At 38.4% G+C, this 14,926-nt stretch overlaps 1 protein-coding gene across 1 annotated transcript in view; it reads right to left on the bottom strand.

Moving 5' to 3' along the window:
* LOC139711992 (DNA damage-regulated autophagy modulator protein 2-like) overlaps positions 1-6,883 on the bottom strand; it is a 32,581-nt gene extending 25,698 nt beyond the window's left edge. Inside the window, exon 1 of the mRNA XM_071623836.1 lies at positions 6,744-6,883. Coding sequence (XP_071479937.1) covers positions 6,744-6,883 — 140 coding nt within the window. The remainder of the gene's footprint in view (positions 1-6,743) is intronic.
* Positions 6,884-14,926: the final 8,043 nt, after the last annotated feature.

The following is a 14,926-nucleotide window of genomic DNA, read 5'->3' as shown; positions in this document are numbered from 1 at the left end:
AGATTGAAAGTTCTAGTTGAAAGCATGTACATCATTGCTGGATAAGGAACGCTACATAAATGTGTGATGTCACAGTATAGGGGAAGGAAATAAGGAAAGAACCGAGAAAATGTCCAGTATTTTCCTGCTCCTAGCATAATAAAAGAGCTAACGAATTAAGTCCTTCAGACATGTTAGAAAGAAGGAAGAGTAATATCTACCTTAACATTTGTCAGTGACTCGTTGCGGGAATGTGTGCTTTGAGTGCCGATTTGCACAGAAAGCCGCGTATACCATAGCTTTGCGACGCACTGTCAAATGTCCCTTGCATACAAAGAGATACAAAAGCATTTTTTTTTATTGTTTTAATGTCTCCTTTGAAACCCGATCACGCACTCGCCGAAAATCTCAGTTCGTCATTCACTCGAGACAAGTACTGAGTGGTTTACCTTCATCATGTTCATGTCTTTGGTGACATGCGGAGGCACTCAGACAGGGACCACAGCAAGACATAGTATTGAGGTGGATGATCGATCGAGAAGTATCGTGGTATCGAAGGACACATCTGATAGACTAGTCCAGATACTGGACGATTTTAATCGTCCGCATTCCCCACACTATACACACGCATACACATGCATGCACCCACACAATGCGCCCAACCGCTGACTGCGACACTCCACCAATTGGTACTCCCGAAAAAAAATCAGGAGGGGAGAATTGTGTAATACAGTGTACATACAGACACCATCAACGTACGTCCGTACGTACGCGGGTACACTTGCATACGAATACAGTCCAGGAAGTGGACTACTGATAGACAGGTAAGACCTGGTAGTTCGGCAGCAGACAAACTGACAGGCTGACGGATATATATTTCAGAGAGGAAACCGGCTGAATTTGTTCTATGTGTTTGAATACGGAGGGACCGGTGTACTTTTTTTTTTCTTAATTAGAACATATCAACGACCTCACATTTCAAGTTGTTCTGACATGACGATCCGCATAGTATTCAGCCGTCTGCAAGCCAGTGAAGCTAGTCAGAAGCCAGATAGTTTGCTTGTTTGTTTGTTAATTTGTTTGTTTGTTTGTTTGTTTGTTCGTTTGTTTTTATTTTGGGGTTCGTTGCAATATTGTTTCAAACTATATAATGCAAAGGATTTAGATAATATCCACGAAGACTTGATGTTATGTTCTAAAAGTTGTCCGGAGGTGCGACATATTGCAATTATTTTAGCTTTTCCGGAGCACAGGAGCCTGTTCGTCTACAAAGGACTCATGCGCTATAGCGTCTTCGCATTTTTACAAAATGTCCTTCTCAACAGTCCTACTTGTAATGTGCAGGAGTGTTGATGTTTCATGCACACGTTTATCTGTTTATGATTTCTGTCGCTAATTGGCCATCAGGGATACGTCAAAGCCTGTGAGTGGAGGCATAGTATGTTCGCTGCAGATTGTACAGGCGCGCGTGCAGCAGATCAAATATGTCATACGTGACCGTGGTACCATTCTTCTTTCTTTCCCTCCACAGCTCCTCTCTTCGCTAGGTTTCCGCTCATCGTGAAAGTGAGTAAAGGCAGGAGACGATTTAAGAAGAAGAAGAAGAAGATGATGATGATGATGATGAAGAGGCGGAGGAGGAAGAAGGAGGAGGAGGAGGAGGAGAGATGATGAAGAAAAAGACAAAGATGAAAACGAACAGGAAAAGTTGAAGGGAAGAAGGAAAATGTGATTTAAAAGAAAATGACTATGCAGAATGAGCCCGCCCTGAATCATGAACGAGAAAACAATGACAATTTACCGATATCAACAAGAGTAGGCCTTCGAATATGAGATGCTAAAATGCGTGTAAATTCAAGCAAATAATTATAATCACAACTTCCTTTCTCTCTCTAATCCCCTCTCCCTCTCTTTCTTTCTTCCTTTCTTTCTCTTTTTTTCTCCCCTTCTCTTTTTTCTCTCTCTCCCTCTCTCCCTCTCTTCCTCACACTCGCTTTCTATTTCATTCACAGATTCCATATCCTGGCCTACATTGCGTGGTGTGGATCTATGCGCGTATGTTAGCCTACATAATTATTGCATTATATTATATATAAGTATATTCTTATCTTATTCTCTTTCGTTTCACAACATAGAGTATATGATTCATATGTCTCGTTTTGGCTGATATGAACCAGTTTATTGACCATGTGGCCATGGTGCTTATATCAATAATTAAGTAGAGAACCAGGCTTTTCGGCAACTTTTGTGTTATCACTCGAAATAGATGGAGGTCGGGGGTGAAAAGCGGATCAATGCGTCCTCGCGCGTAATTTAAAAAACGCGCTTCTCCTTGGTGTAAGGCAAAGATAGTAGAGATAACAAGATACGAAGGCGCGCGATAACAATGGACACAAAATGGCTACCCTACATGACGATACAAAAGAGAGCTAAGTACAAACTCAGTACACCTAGGAACATCATTCATTTCCAAAGGTAGTGGTATCTTCATTATCTTAAAAAGATTTAAAAATTATAGTCGTAGCTTTTTTTCGATTAAGGGTATTATTTTGAAGAGCGGGATTTTAAAGTGATAAGGATTATTTCGTGGAGGTAAAAATTTGGCAACAACATGATCTCACAATCAAAGACGCTTAATAAACAACAACATCTTCAAAGACAGCGCGTCTCAGGCAAAGACGCCCATCACCTGAGACGCGCTGTCCATTAAGCCGCTGCTGTTGTTTATCAAGTGTCAAGACAGCGCGTCTCAGGTGATGTGCGTAATACGCATGAGGACCGCGCGCTGTCCATTTGTTTTGTACAGGATTAGCGCGCACTTTCGTGTCTTATTAGTTAAGCGTCTTTGGTGTAAAGTGCAGCAGTGGCATGAACCATGAGACGTCAAGACCAAGGAGGTATTGCCAAGACTATACCTACTATAGGAATCTAAATAGTAACTGTTGCACAATATCATTGACATTTCTCTAATTGTATTGGATATGCAGTAGCTTGGACTCCTGATATTGATAATAATGGAGTCTTGTAATGCGCCGTGTCTGTCACACAGTGGCACTCCTGGCGCAGGAAGGTAAGACCTCCTCTCACATTGCTTCATTAAGGAAAAGATCCCAATTGAAAAAAAGTACACAGTTACTGAAACAAAAAGGTTTTGAGTTCCCTCTTGAACAGAAAGAATGAGGTCTCCATTCTCAGTTTCAAAGGAAATGAGTTCCAGAGAGAATGTTGTTTTTATTTCATAGATTTATATTTCATCATGCATATTTCTGTTCAGTTCTTGTCTTCACCTGTATTTGATGATTGGTAAAGATTTTCTGCTGTTCTTTTTTAAGTCTGTTTCATAAAACAATTTCCTCATGAATCACTCGACTGCATGTGAATTCCTTGCATGTCTAAGAGGGGGATGTTTGGGAAATAAAATCATTGTCGCTTCAACTGCCATTGTCATATCTAATCATTATTACAATTTGTAGTTTAAAAAAAGACATCAATTGATAGACTGCTGATAATATCATTATCATTGTGATACAAGAACGTTGGCAAAAAAAAAAAGATGAGGAAAGATTCTTTATGTCATTTTGATATGACAGTCTTCATGGTCTTTGATTCACAGCAGACTATCAGTTTCCTTGCAAACCTACTGTATATAAACACAGTGGCATTGGGTAGCGGTGAAAAAAAAAGACGCTCATTATTCAAACAAACTTTAACGAATGAGGACGTGAAAATAGTCTCTGACTTGCTGTTGCTCTTATTGTTGCTCTTGTTGTTGTTGTTATTATTATTGTTGTTATTGTTGCTGTTATTGTTGTTGTTCACTTTCGTCCAATGATTGCTGCAAGTATATCTTTCGATTGTCCAATTCTCACCCCAAAAGATAAGTTGATTCAAATTTAGTGCTTATAAAATAACAGTAAGAGCAGCAAAAGAAAAACGTGTTACAAAATAATTTGACTAATTATTATATTATGAATTAATCTTAACCGCGACATCTTGACAATAGCGTAATTTAGTTTTATCATTTTTTCGAACTCTCAACAAATGCTTGTAGTCAGCGGCTGTATATTTGTGAAGTACAGTTTCTATATGTACCTTTAAGTATCATTGCCTATAGGAGCAAGGCATAATTATGCATAGTAATTGAAGATTTGGCATCGTAACTGAAAAACAGCTTGAAGCTGGAAGCAACTTTGTGGCCGTATCTTATCTAGTTGGGCGTCTGTTTGTTTGTTTGTTTGTTTGTTTGTTTGTTTGTTTGTTCGTTTGTTCGTTTGTTCTTCCCTGAAATACGTTGGTTAGAATCTAAACTATGCATGTGCATTATTTGTTTTCCTGTCTTAAGCCGGACATTGTGTCTGGGCTATTTCCATTCCAGGGGACAAACATACAGCAAGACGTACCTGGGAAAAACGCAAAGTCCTTGTCCAGATCTTCCTGTATCCTCTGAGGTCAATGTTCTACCTCTCATCATTTTAATGCGACTGGCAACTGACTATAGGCCTAAGTCTTCTACGATAAACGTAAAGTTCAATAACCGTGTACCGAAGGATATTAAAGGCCGATTTTCGTTTTGAATTTCTTCACTGATATAGGCCTACTTGACCAACGCCTTATTACGGGGCAACAAGATTGATACCTACAACGTAGTTGATACCTACAACCTATCTGGGGGACATTTCATGAAGCGTTTTGTCAGATATTGCTTCGGACAAACTGTTCAAAGCTATTGAAATCCTTGCATCTAATTGGCTAAGAGCAAATTTGTCCGACAAATTTGTCGGACAAAATGCTTCATGAACTGCCCCCCAGAAGTACAAGCGAATAAGCAGGTGAAGGTCTCTCGACAAAATGTGTGTATGTTTGCACTGTATTTATAACATACGTTTTTGCTAGTCATTACTATTTACGTTGCTTGGTTGCCATGAACACGTGATCAAACTGATTACACAGGTGAAAGTCACACCTACACAATTAACTGAACTGCAGGTATAGGATATGCGAAAATATGACGTTACCAGAAAAAAAAAAAACAGCAGTTCACCAGCTCTGGTATTTGCATTTACAAACGATTATCCCATTTTTATGTAGAATTGTGACGTATATTCACATTCATATAATATTGATAATGCAAGTACTAACAATAATGAGCGGTAATTGTTATTGTCATCATTTTATTGTTATCATTCTATTGTGATAATTATCATAATTAGCATAATTATCATTAGCATTATAAATTTATTGTCGCAATTTATTATTATAATTTTCCCCTTGAACTTGTATCAACAAAAATGTGCTTTTGAAAATAAAATCTCATTTTAAATTGAAAATTGAAATCATTACCATTATTGTCATTCTTATTAGTATCATTGTTATTATTAGTATTATTGCCATTATTATTATTATCATCATCATCATTGCGATAACAACTAATAGACATTAATCGCGTCATTTCTGGTTTCTTGCTTGCTTTTTGGAGCACCTTCCTCGCGCAAGACTTCAGTTACATGATCGCAGCACGGCCTTGGTCTACCAGAACGGTGTCTGCTGATAAAACACCCAAGACCTGACCGGGCACTTCACCCGAGGAAAGCGTTGCATATCCTGTGTGACGGCGACATCTTATGAACTTATTCGTACACCGGTCGCGGGTAATAAGAACACATTATTGTAAACAGTAAAAGGTCAGATAGGAAAAGTGTGGTGACGCAACGCGGCAAACGTCTACATAGAACAACTATTCGTGGGTCTACAATAGTGAAGGAGAAAGTGAACATGAAGGGGAAAAGTTGGTCAAACGGACACATGACACGCATGCTGTTGCTTTGCGAAGGCGGCTCACAATCTTTTCGCGACGTCTGACTAGATCCATGGAGGAAGGAGATAATGTAATGTGCCCTTGTCTTTGTAAAGGTTAGCAGAGATAACTTTGACGATTCAAACAATGGGCACACTTTAGCACATACATGCACTTCTACAACTCAAGATCATACGTTGCTACATTGCAGGCATAAGCATTATAATAATTTATAAGTACATACTGATGACCTTGTGAAGTGTTGAAATATGTTTATCTTACACGTATCATGTGTACATAAAAGAAGAATATGAAGGTTAGATGGATTGATAGATAATATTGACAGATAGGTAGATAGATAGGCATCCTATATACAATAAGAGATAGATAGGTTTATAAACAAATTTATTCTATATTCATTTGGTAATAATATTGATAATAACAATAATTACTATACAGAGTACTTTTAATTGGCCAATTCCACTTGACTAAAATGTGCGCCAGGGTCAGCGGGAAAGAATGAATACAAAAACCATTACAATTTTCACATGTGCATCGAACTAGTAAAAGAATAGAACAAGAATAATGACAAATAAGCAATAACAATGTACATAACTATTATCGATCTACCAGAAAGCAGTTTTAAACAAATGAGTTTTGAGGGCACTTTTAAAACAGTCAATATAGCTTGAGGCAATTGATTCAAGTAAGGTCCAGTATGTGAAAACCACCGATCCCGCCATGATTTCTTAGGATAGATAGATGTATAGATAGATAGATAGATAGATAGATAGATAGAAATATGTGTTGAGAATGAGCACGGGAAAGTAATGTTTAAGGTAAGACTAAAATGATGTACAGTAAACAAACAAATAAGGGGTCTAATTAAGCACTGTAGGAACACATAAGCCTATATAGTCATATGATAGGGTCTGTTAACAACGTTTTGTTGTGGAAAGCATTGTCTGACCTGATGTACGGGAAGAGGAAAGCGACGTCGCCCCGGGTGACGGCCACGATGTAGGCACTGACCAGCATGGTGATCGAGAGGGCAAGCATGGCAATGGGCAAGATGCCCAGGTAGTTGTAGCGGTGGATGCCACACGGCATGGCGACGACGCTGATGTTGCAGCAAGAACACGGCCGCCCAGCAGTGCGAGGATGTTGCCCCAAGATATAACTGCCAGCTGTACGATGTTGAAATCACGAATGCCGGGAGTCGATGTCCACCAGCGCGCCCTGCCGACCAGCGCGGGAAAGTGGGCGGAAGTGGAGAGTGGAGAGCGCGAGAAGCTATGTGGGTATTATGATTTTTGTTTTGTCCCACCAACGTAAGTCCGACCTTCTGGAACACCGACTTAGTACTGACCTGAAGTTAACAGGAAGGAAAATGGTCGAGCACAAACAGAATGAGGCCAAAACGAATCAACTGGTTTCGATATCAGTATACTAATACAGTTATGATAATATATAATGTATATCAATTTTATATTATACGCTGTGCAAATCATAGGATTGTGTATCACGTGTTGAAGCATTCCCAGTAGCAGAGATTACTTAAATCGACTAACTGATGAAGTCAGACAAATTAAGATAGTTACCCGAGGAACTGCTTGCGGAAGCCAATAGTTGAATAACAAAACAAAAAAGTTGTCATAAATTCTAATAGTGTCTTACTGTAAGAAGTAGGTACCATCTAACTCAGAAATCTTGTGTCTACAACTGTACGTATTCTGTGTCTGTACCAGTTTATCACCGAGATCTGTGACGAGAGAGTGAGAAGAAAAACAAAATCACATGCCCTACATTGCTCCGTTGTCATCACATATCTAATATGCCATCAACTTTTCCAAGGTTGTTAAACGTGTATCAATATCTTTAAGTGTTGCCATATGACTAACCTTGGTGATTCATCATTGACATAAACTAAAAAGAAAAAAAAAGGTCGATTTCTTGAGAAGATATACCCTCAGTATTGCTTTAGATACTCGCAAGCAAAAATCATCTCTCGCCACCATGTGACACGAAAGTATTTCTTCCTTTCAAACATAAAAAGTCTACTGACAAAGATGTTTCTCTAAATGCACTCGAAACAAATTCTCAAGAGGAGTCAAAGGCCTGGACAATTTCAAATAAGAAGATGGAAATGACCTTTCAATTAAAAAAAGAAAAAAAAAAGAAAAGAGAAATCGTTATATTTCAAGAGGGACTGATTTGTTTTTGTCATTTCTCATTCTCTCACAGGACACTTTGTATACTCAATCCAGACTGGGCGATTGTTTTCCTTATTCACTGTTATTGCCGAAAACTGACCTCCTTTCGGTCCGACGGGAATTAAATGCTGGTCAGACTATCTTTCCACACATTTTTTGCCTTTTCTGTGCAGAGAACTGTAATGGGAGGCTAAGACACAATTTCATGTTTAGGATATGGTATTATTCTTTTGTTATTAATGCTTGTCCAATAAAATGGTACAAAGAGGAATGATATTTCAAAAGTGTTATTATTAGCAATACTGTTATCATTATGATTGTCACTATCATTGTCATCATTATATAATGTTTTTGTCAGTTACTATACTAATCTACATATCACTGCTGTGAATCATAAAAACAGAACCATTGACGCTAGCAGGACTACCACTTTAAAGGTCGTTGACATCTGATGCTTTAATGGCTATAGGACAGAGTAGTTATCAATACATCTTTACAACGTTAACTGCATAATAATAGGACCTCAATCTTATATTGCAGTGGAAGATTGTTTGAAAATGTTAGTTAAGTGCTATTTGGTTTGGATTTCTTTTCAACCCGAATTATAAGGAGATTCAGAGAAGCTCCTTTGTAAAACAAAAACATCTTGGAATCGCAACATAATCCTCTGAGACGGGGACGGCACTCCGCAAGATAAGTCCCTGGGACAATACGTTCGTGTCCCTGGTAATCATAAGTGAACTTGTCAAATTGCGTTCCACCCCCCCCCCCCCCTCATCCCACCCTCAACAAAGCCAGGTATTACGGTGTCTCTAATGGATAGGACCACGGACTCTCAGTCGTAAGGATCCTGGGCATGCTTGTTCGAATCCCTTGTGAGGCACTTTATAAGGAACCTCATTCTTCTTGTCTATAGTCCTACGGATTGTCCTTGATGATGATAATAATGATGATGATGATGGGGATGATGGTGACGATGGTGATGATGATGATGATCCAAAGCATTTGTATAGCGAAATATATCTGTTATAGAAACATTTAAAGGCGCAGACTCCTCCAAAAAAGTGAGCAATTGAATGTCTGGTGAAAAATGTGAGTTTTGATTGAGACTTTGAAGTGCTCCAGTTTGTCAATTTCACTGAGAAAATAATATGCAGTTTGTCCAGCGTCAGGCGTCGTCATTTTTTTATGAGTCCCTTAAGTGCCTCCTTAGTTGCCAATTACACGTAGGTCTTTATGACAATGAGACAGACAGCAAAAGTTTGAAAAAGAGTTGGTCTTTTTGACGAAGAAGACAAGGATAATACGGAAAAGACACAAATTAATTGATTGAGAAAACATTGTAGTGTATGTGAGACACAGTGCAGACTTAATCATATCATGGAGCTACTACTGCATTGTATTATGATAGTATGAACAGTTATCATTTTCCATGTGGACACGCATCTTTTTCCGTTCTAAATTTTGTTGACTTGTTATAAAGTGACATGACTCAAATCCAACGTCGCAACCAATGCCAATTCTCCTGCATTTATTATTTTTTGACCTCCAAGGCTTCCTACGTGACTTGAACACTTCTGCAATTGGTTCTAAACTTGGGTATACTGGAACCGACGTTTGGAACCAGGTCGTCTTACTCATCAGGTCTTTATACTGCTTTACTTCACTTACTACTGCATAAAATTCATCACGTAAGATGACTGACCCGGGAATGATGTCATGTGTAACCTTTCACGCACAAGGCTGACAACTTTAGGTGGGTTGACCGCCAAAACGCATGATTTGGTCATATCATTATCGTGACGGTTATAGGTACCACCGAACGCAATATTATCGTATTGCGTGGTTGAAATTGAACGTGATCCAAGACCTCAATTTATAGGTGTTATTCCTGTGTTGTGATCTTGCTACTTTGGAACAGCAAGAGTGCGATGAGTAAATCCTTCTGCACAATTAAACACAGTTTCATATAAGATTATATATCATCTGTATTGTGCATACGTTGGTCTCTATACATTACAAACAATGTGAAACTAGAAAAAAAAAAGAGTGTGCGGGGTTGTGATAAATCATACCACAAGTCACTTTTGCAGCTATACATACCACAGGAGAAATAAAAATAACATACGTCTCAGTGGCGCATCCAGGAATTCCGTAAAGGGAAGGCGCCTTCATAAGATTAAAGGAGGCGCGCGAATCCGCCAGGTGCGCCCCGCTTGGATCCGCCACTGTCCATTATAGGTAGGTTACTAAAGATAGAAAAGGGGGTTCTAACAAACGTAAAGATATAAAACTTGGGAGGTCGTAAAGTCCAGATAAAGAATGACAAGCATTCCAGTACAGGGATGCAGGTACAGCTGCGAACTTTACTTGGTCACCAGGTGGAGTGGACATAGCCTGAGTTTAAATGCATCAGTCGTAACCTGTCGATACTGTCTCCATGGTAAGTCGAGTTAGTCGCAAAGATCACCTTAATGATTAAATCATGATGATTACATGAAGAGAAAACGAAGAAATTTGTTGGCACGTACATAATTATTATCAAATTTGAATACAGTGATTAAAGCGGCTGATAAACACAACTCCAGACACATATCGGCAAATGATCTATGTTAAAAACAAATCATTGATATATCTTATTTTTGTTGCTAATTTGAGTAAAATTGTATGTATTGGAGCTGAACACAACTTCTCTTTATGAGAATACATAATCAATGACAAACTTAGAACGAATCTACACAAGTCTGATATTGTATGATTATGGCGCATAAGATGATGGTATACGGCTTCAAGGCAATATAACCGTTGTGCACTGCACAATGGATGAAATATTGACGAGAGTCAGCGTAATGTCTTGAAACACGAGAAGATTATGCAATTTGCTGGTAGCATTGTAACTGTAATTGTTTTTGTTAACTCTGACGTAGGAGGCGTGACGAAAACACGCCGCAATTGAGGAAACGCCGAAATGGGACATAACCTGCTGTGGTTTTGGACGTTGGTGAACTAAAAAGATAAATGAAGTGTTTATCTCAAGGTACAAGAATACGAGAGCTCAGTGGAGCTAGTTTTATGGAAATCAAGTATTTATTTTCATGACCATACAGCTCCGGACATCTACATTATCAAAGATGAAGAACGACGTTACCACCGTCAAGAAAATTGTGTCACAGAAATGTTTTTCGTTCGTGCCGATGACATAAAGCACTGTAACAAGAACTGTTTATAATCTTTTGAACAAAACAGCTTTACGTCGTATAGAGAGATTTGATAATTAATACGACGAAGATCGAAAGAAAAAGAAAAAAACGCTGTTGTTTGTTTGATTGTGTTCTCACCAATAATCTAATACCTGAGGTGTACAATCAAGCTCACACTTTTTTTTTTGGATAGTCTGAGCTAAGTTATCCTTTAAGATTAGGTAGCGAGGATACAACAGCGTCATGAGGTGTGTGAGGTCAATACCACAGACAAATATATGTACAAAAAGAAATTGCAATACGTCATGACCGTGTGCTGACGCAATTTTAACCTAGTCGGGTTATCACGTGTGAAAGCTATCACCATCCAACACATCCTGTATGACCAGGGATTCTGAACGTTTTGTAAAAATAAAACAATGGAAATAGAGTCCGAAGGATTCTATCCATTATATTGACAAGAGTGACGCTGTTTATTGATCAGTGATAAGACGATAGAAAGACGATCAAGAACAAGGAATCTTGTGACCAGTTGACAAGGTGTCTGTCGCATTACAACGGGAGTCGCTAAAACAGTTTTTGGCAAGTTTTGATTCAGACAAACTGTTGCCTTACGTTTTTCCCAGGGGCAGCTCATCGGATGACTGACGGCTGGATGTGAAGAGATGGAATGAAAAGATACGCTCTGTCTTTAAAGGGGGAAGATCGTTGATGGAATTGCTCTTCAAAATCCTAGTATCCTAAATAAATTGGGCGTGAAGACTGGACGGGAGAATACGCGAAGCATAAATAGAAATTTCTGTAGAATTTCATAGGTTTCTAACAGATTGAATTCAAGAATGTGAACATTAAAAAATTTAGATTGGACAATTCTGCCATCTGTTTGGCCAAATGTCAACAAGGCAGGAAAAGAACCTCCGTCGATGTCCAGGATGATGATATGATGTCGGAGAAGACACTGTAAACAGTACAAGAGTGACGTAGTTGTCCTATGAACAAGACAGCTATTTCGAGAGCCAGACGTGTCACCATGAAATGAGGCATTTTGTGAGTTGCCGATTTAAGTCAATATCTCATCAAAAATAACCCTCGCGCTCTTGTTCAATTCCAATAAAGGCAAAATTGCATATACAGTTGGGCAGAACTTACATGGATTCATAAAGTGCGTGGATGCATTATTTTGATGCAAGGTGTCACCGTGCCAATTCATCCAGACTCTTTATTTTCAGTCTTACCATATCATTATCTCCAACGACAAACGCCAAAAACAGATAGAAAATGAGTCAAAGCTCATGTTGTAAGATGCTGATACCTTAAAAAATATGATTTCTTTACGTCTAATGGTCGGAATAGCATGAACAATGTCTGTTGAGTAACGTTTGTCGGATATTGCCTCAACGCTTCAACTTTCAAAAGCATTTTTGTTACTTTTTTTTTCTTCTTCTAAAGCACAGCATTACCCTTAAAGATAACATTATCTTAGCATTATTCTGAAGGAATACGATAGTTACATATATCTTTATTTACATTTGTCTATCTATATCTTTATCTCCGTCTTCTTTGACGTTCAGACTGGCGTTCAGTTATGATCTTCTGTCTTCTGCTCTTACCTGGCGTTTTTCCCTTCAATTGAGAGTGAAGGTTTATTGTTCGTGCTTTTGTGCATAAATTATGAAGCAAAACCAAATTCATGAAATTCTTACTTGAATGGTCGTAAAATTTAATGGCAGCTCCCTTCATAGTCTGCTTTTCTACGTAGCAAGAATCCCTTGAGAAAAACTTTGCTGGTATTACACTTTGTTACACCTCTGGAAAGAGTGTGCAGGTATATATCAAGCTGACTCACACTTTAACGGTCGGCTGTTGTTGGTTTTTATGAGTATAAGTTTTACACAACATGAGACTTGAAGGATTGTGAAAGATGCTTAGTCCAGGCAGAACACAGGATTATCGCTATGCCAATGTACTAATCCTGATGATAATTCTAATCCTAATCCTAATTCAAATTCCTATCCTGATGAAGATTTGTCTCAGCTATGTTAAAAGGTTACAGAACTTCAATGAAGTCGTGTATCTCACTGTCACTTTGTTTTTACCGATATCACTTTTATCATTATATTATTTCTAATAATTAACTCGAAATCATCATCATCAATTATACCATTATTATTACAAATATAACAACGATGACAAAAGACAGGATCGACGAGGAAACGCACTGCATGGTCTGAAAAATGATCCATGATTCAGCTGATGAAACCTCCAGTGAGTCACGTGGCAAATATCTCACCTCTCATTCTTGATTTCACACCTCATCTGAGGTGGATAACCCAAGAGAGAGAGAGAGAAAAAAAAAACCCTTGGAAAATTCAACCCGGTATTGCTAATCACCCTTAAAGTCGGGTATAATCAGCTTTGCTCAACACCGAATATTGCTTCTGTTCTTTGCCAGCGAACTCGGCGTATTTGGACGCGTGGAATGATGTCAGCAGTTGTGCATTCATGGCAAGGAAGCTCAGGTATTGAGGTAATCCGCGAATTGAGCCCTCTTCAGCCTCAAACATTTCCCTAAAGCTTCATCCCTTGACGATGACATCTTTTTGGTGATGGAATAGGATAAATGTCAAACTTTCAGGTCAAACTGCCAACATATATGAAACAACAGCGAAAAACTGATAGCTTTATGGAGGGATGGAGGCCAGTTGATTGGTCTTCCGTTTATAATCAAAGGAATGTAAATTTGTCCTTAGATGTTTTTTAATGAATATCTAATAACTAATTGCAATGTTTATATACCTTCATCAAGACGATCCAGATTGGAATTACAAGAAAATACCAAGAGAACCATGGATTTCGAAGTCCATACTTGGGTCTGTCAATCATGTCAAAAGGAAGAATGAACTGTTTTGCTCAATGCGTCTCAATACTAATGATGAAAGGTAGTTGTTTCAACGTTATGATATCCAGTAAGGAATTAAGAAATATGTACGTCAAAGTTGCAGGCAACCCGTAGTAAAGTTTCGTCCCTTCCCACTCATTCTAGCACTTTTTACGTTTCTTTCATTTGTCGAAGTCTGACGGTGAAATAACGCATGGTAACTCATGCCTTGGTAATTTTTGTGATTGAAATATCAATTTCCTTGCTAATAAACACGATGATGACAAATTGAAAGAGTTAATTAACATGACCGTAACGATGACGATGGTGATTACATGATGGCAGCAAAAGTGAGAATAATGATCGTCATACAACAGTAACACAAAGTAATCATGATCCTCGGTTTTGTTAGTAGCTGCAGTTGTAGTTCCAACATGTCATGTTATCTTCATAATTTATTCTTCCATATTTATGTTTCACACATCATATTCTGTGTAGAATTCCAATAAAGGGCAGCATGAAGGAGGAATGTAATGATGATTATTCTAGATGAGTACTGACTAGCAAAAAAAGACAGGAGGAAAGTGACGACGAGACGAATAAGAATGAATCACGTACAGAAACAGTGATAACTTAAGTTCTATGGTGATACAATACAATACAATATTGGTATTTATATAGCGCTCTTACAATGAGTGAACATGTATCACGGCGCTTCACAGAAATATATCCATCTTACACTTGGGAGGTAGGAGAAAAGAAAAAATACAACAGACAAAGAAAAAAAAAAGATGATGACGATGATGAAGATGATAATGATAAAGGCGATGACGAAGTTGATTGGCAAAGGGATAATTAAACC

This window comes from Diadema antillarum, unplaced genomic scaffold (assembly GCF_040938485.1).
Source record: "Diadema antillarum isolate AM-2024a unplaced genomic scaffold, OU_Dant_1.0 seq00001745_RagTag, whole genome shotgun sequence".
Taxonomy (NCBI): domain Eukaryota; kingdom Metazoa; phylum Echinodermata; class Echinoidea; order Diadematoida; family Diadematidae; genus Diadema; species Diadema antillarum.
This window is presented reverse-complemented; position numbering and strand designations above follow the sequence as displayed.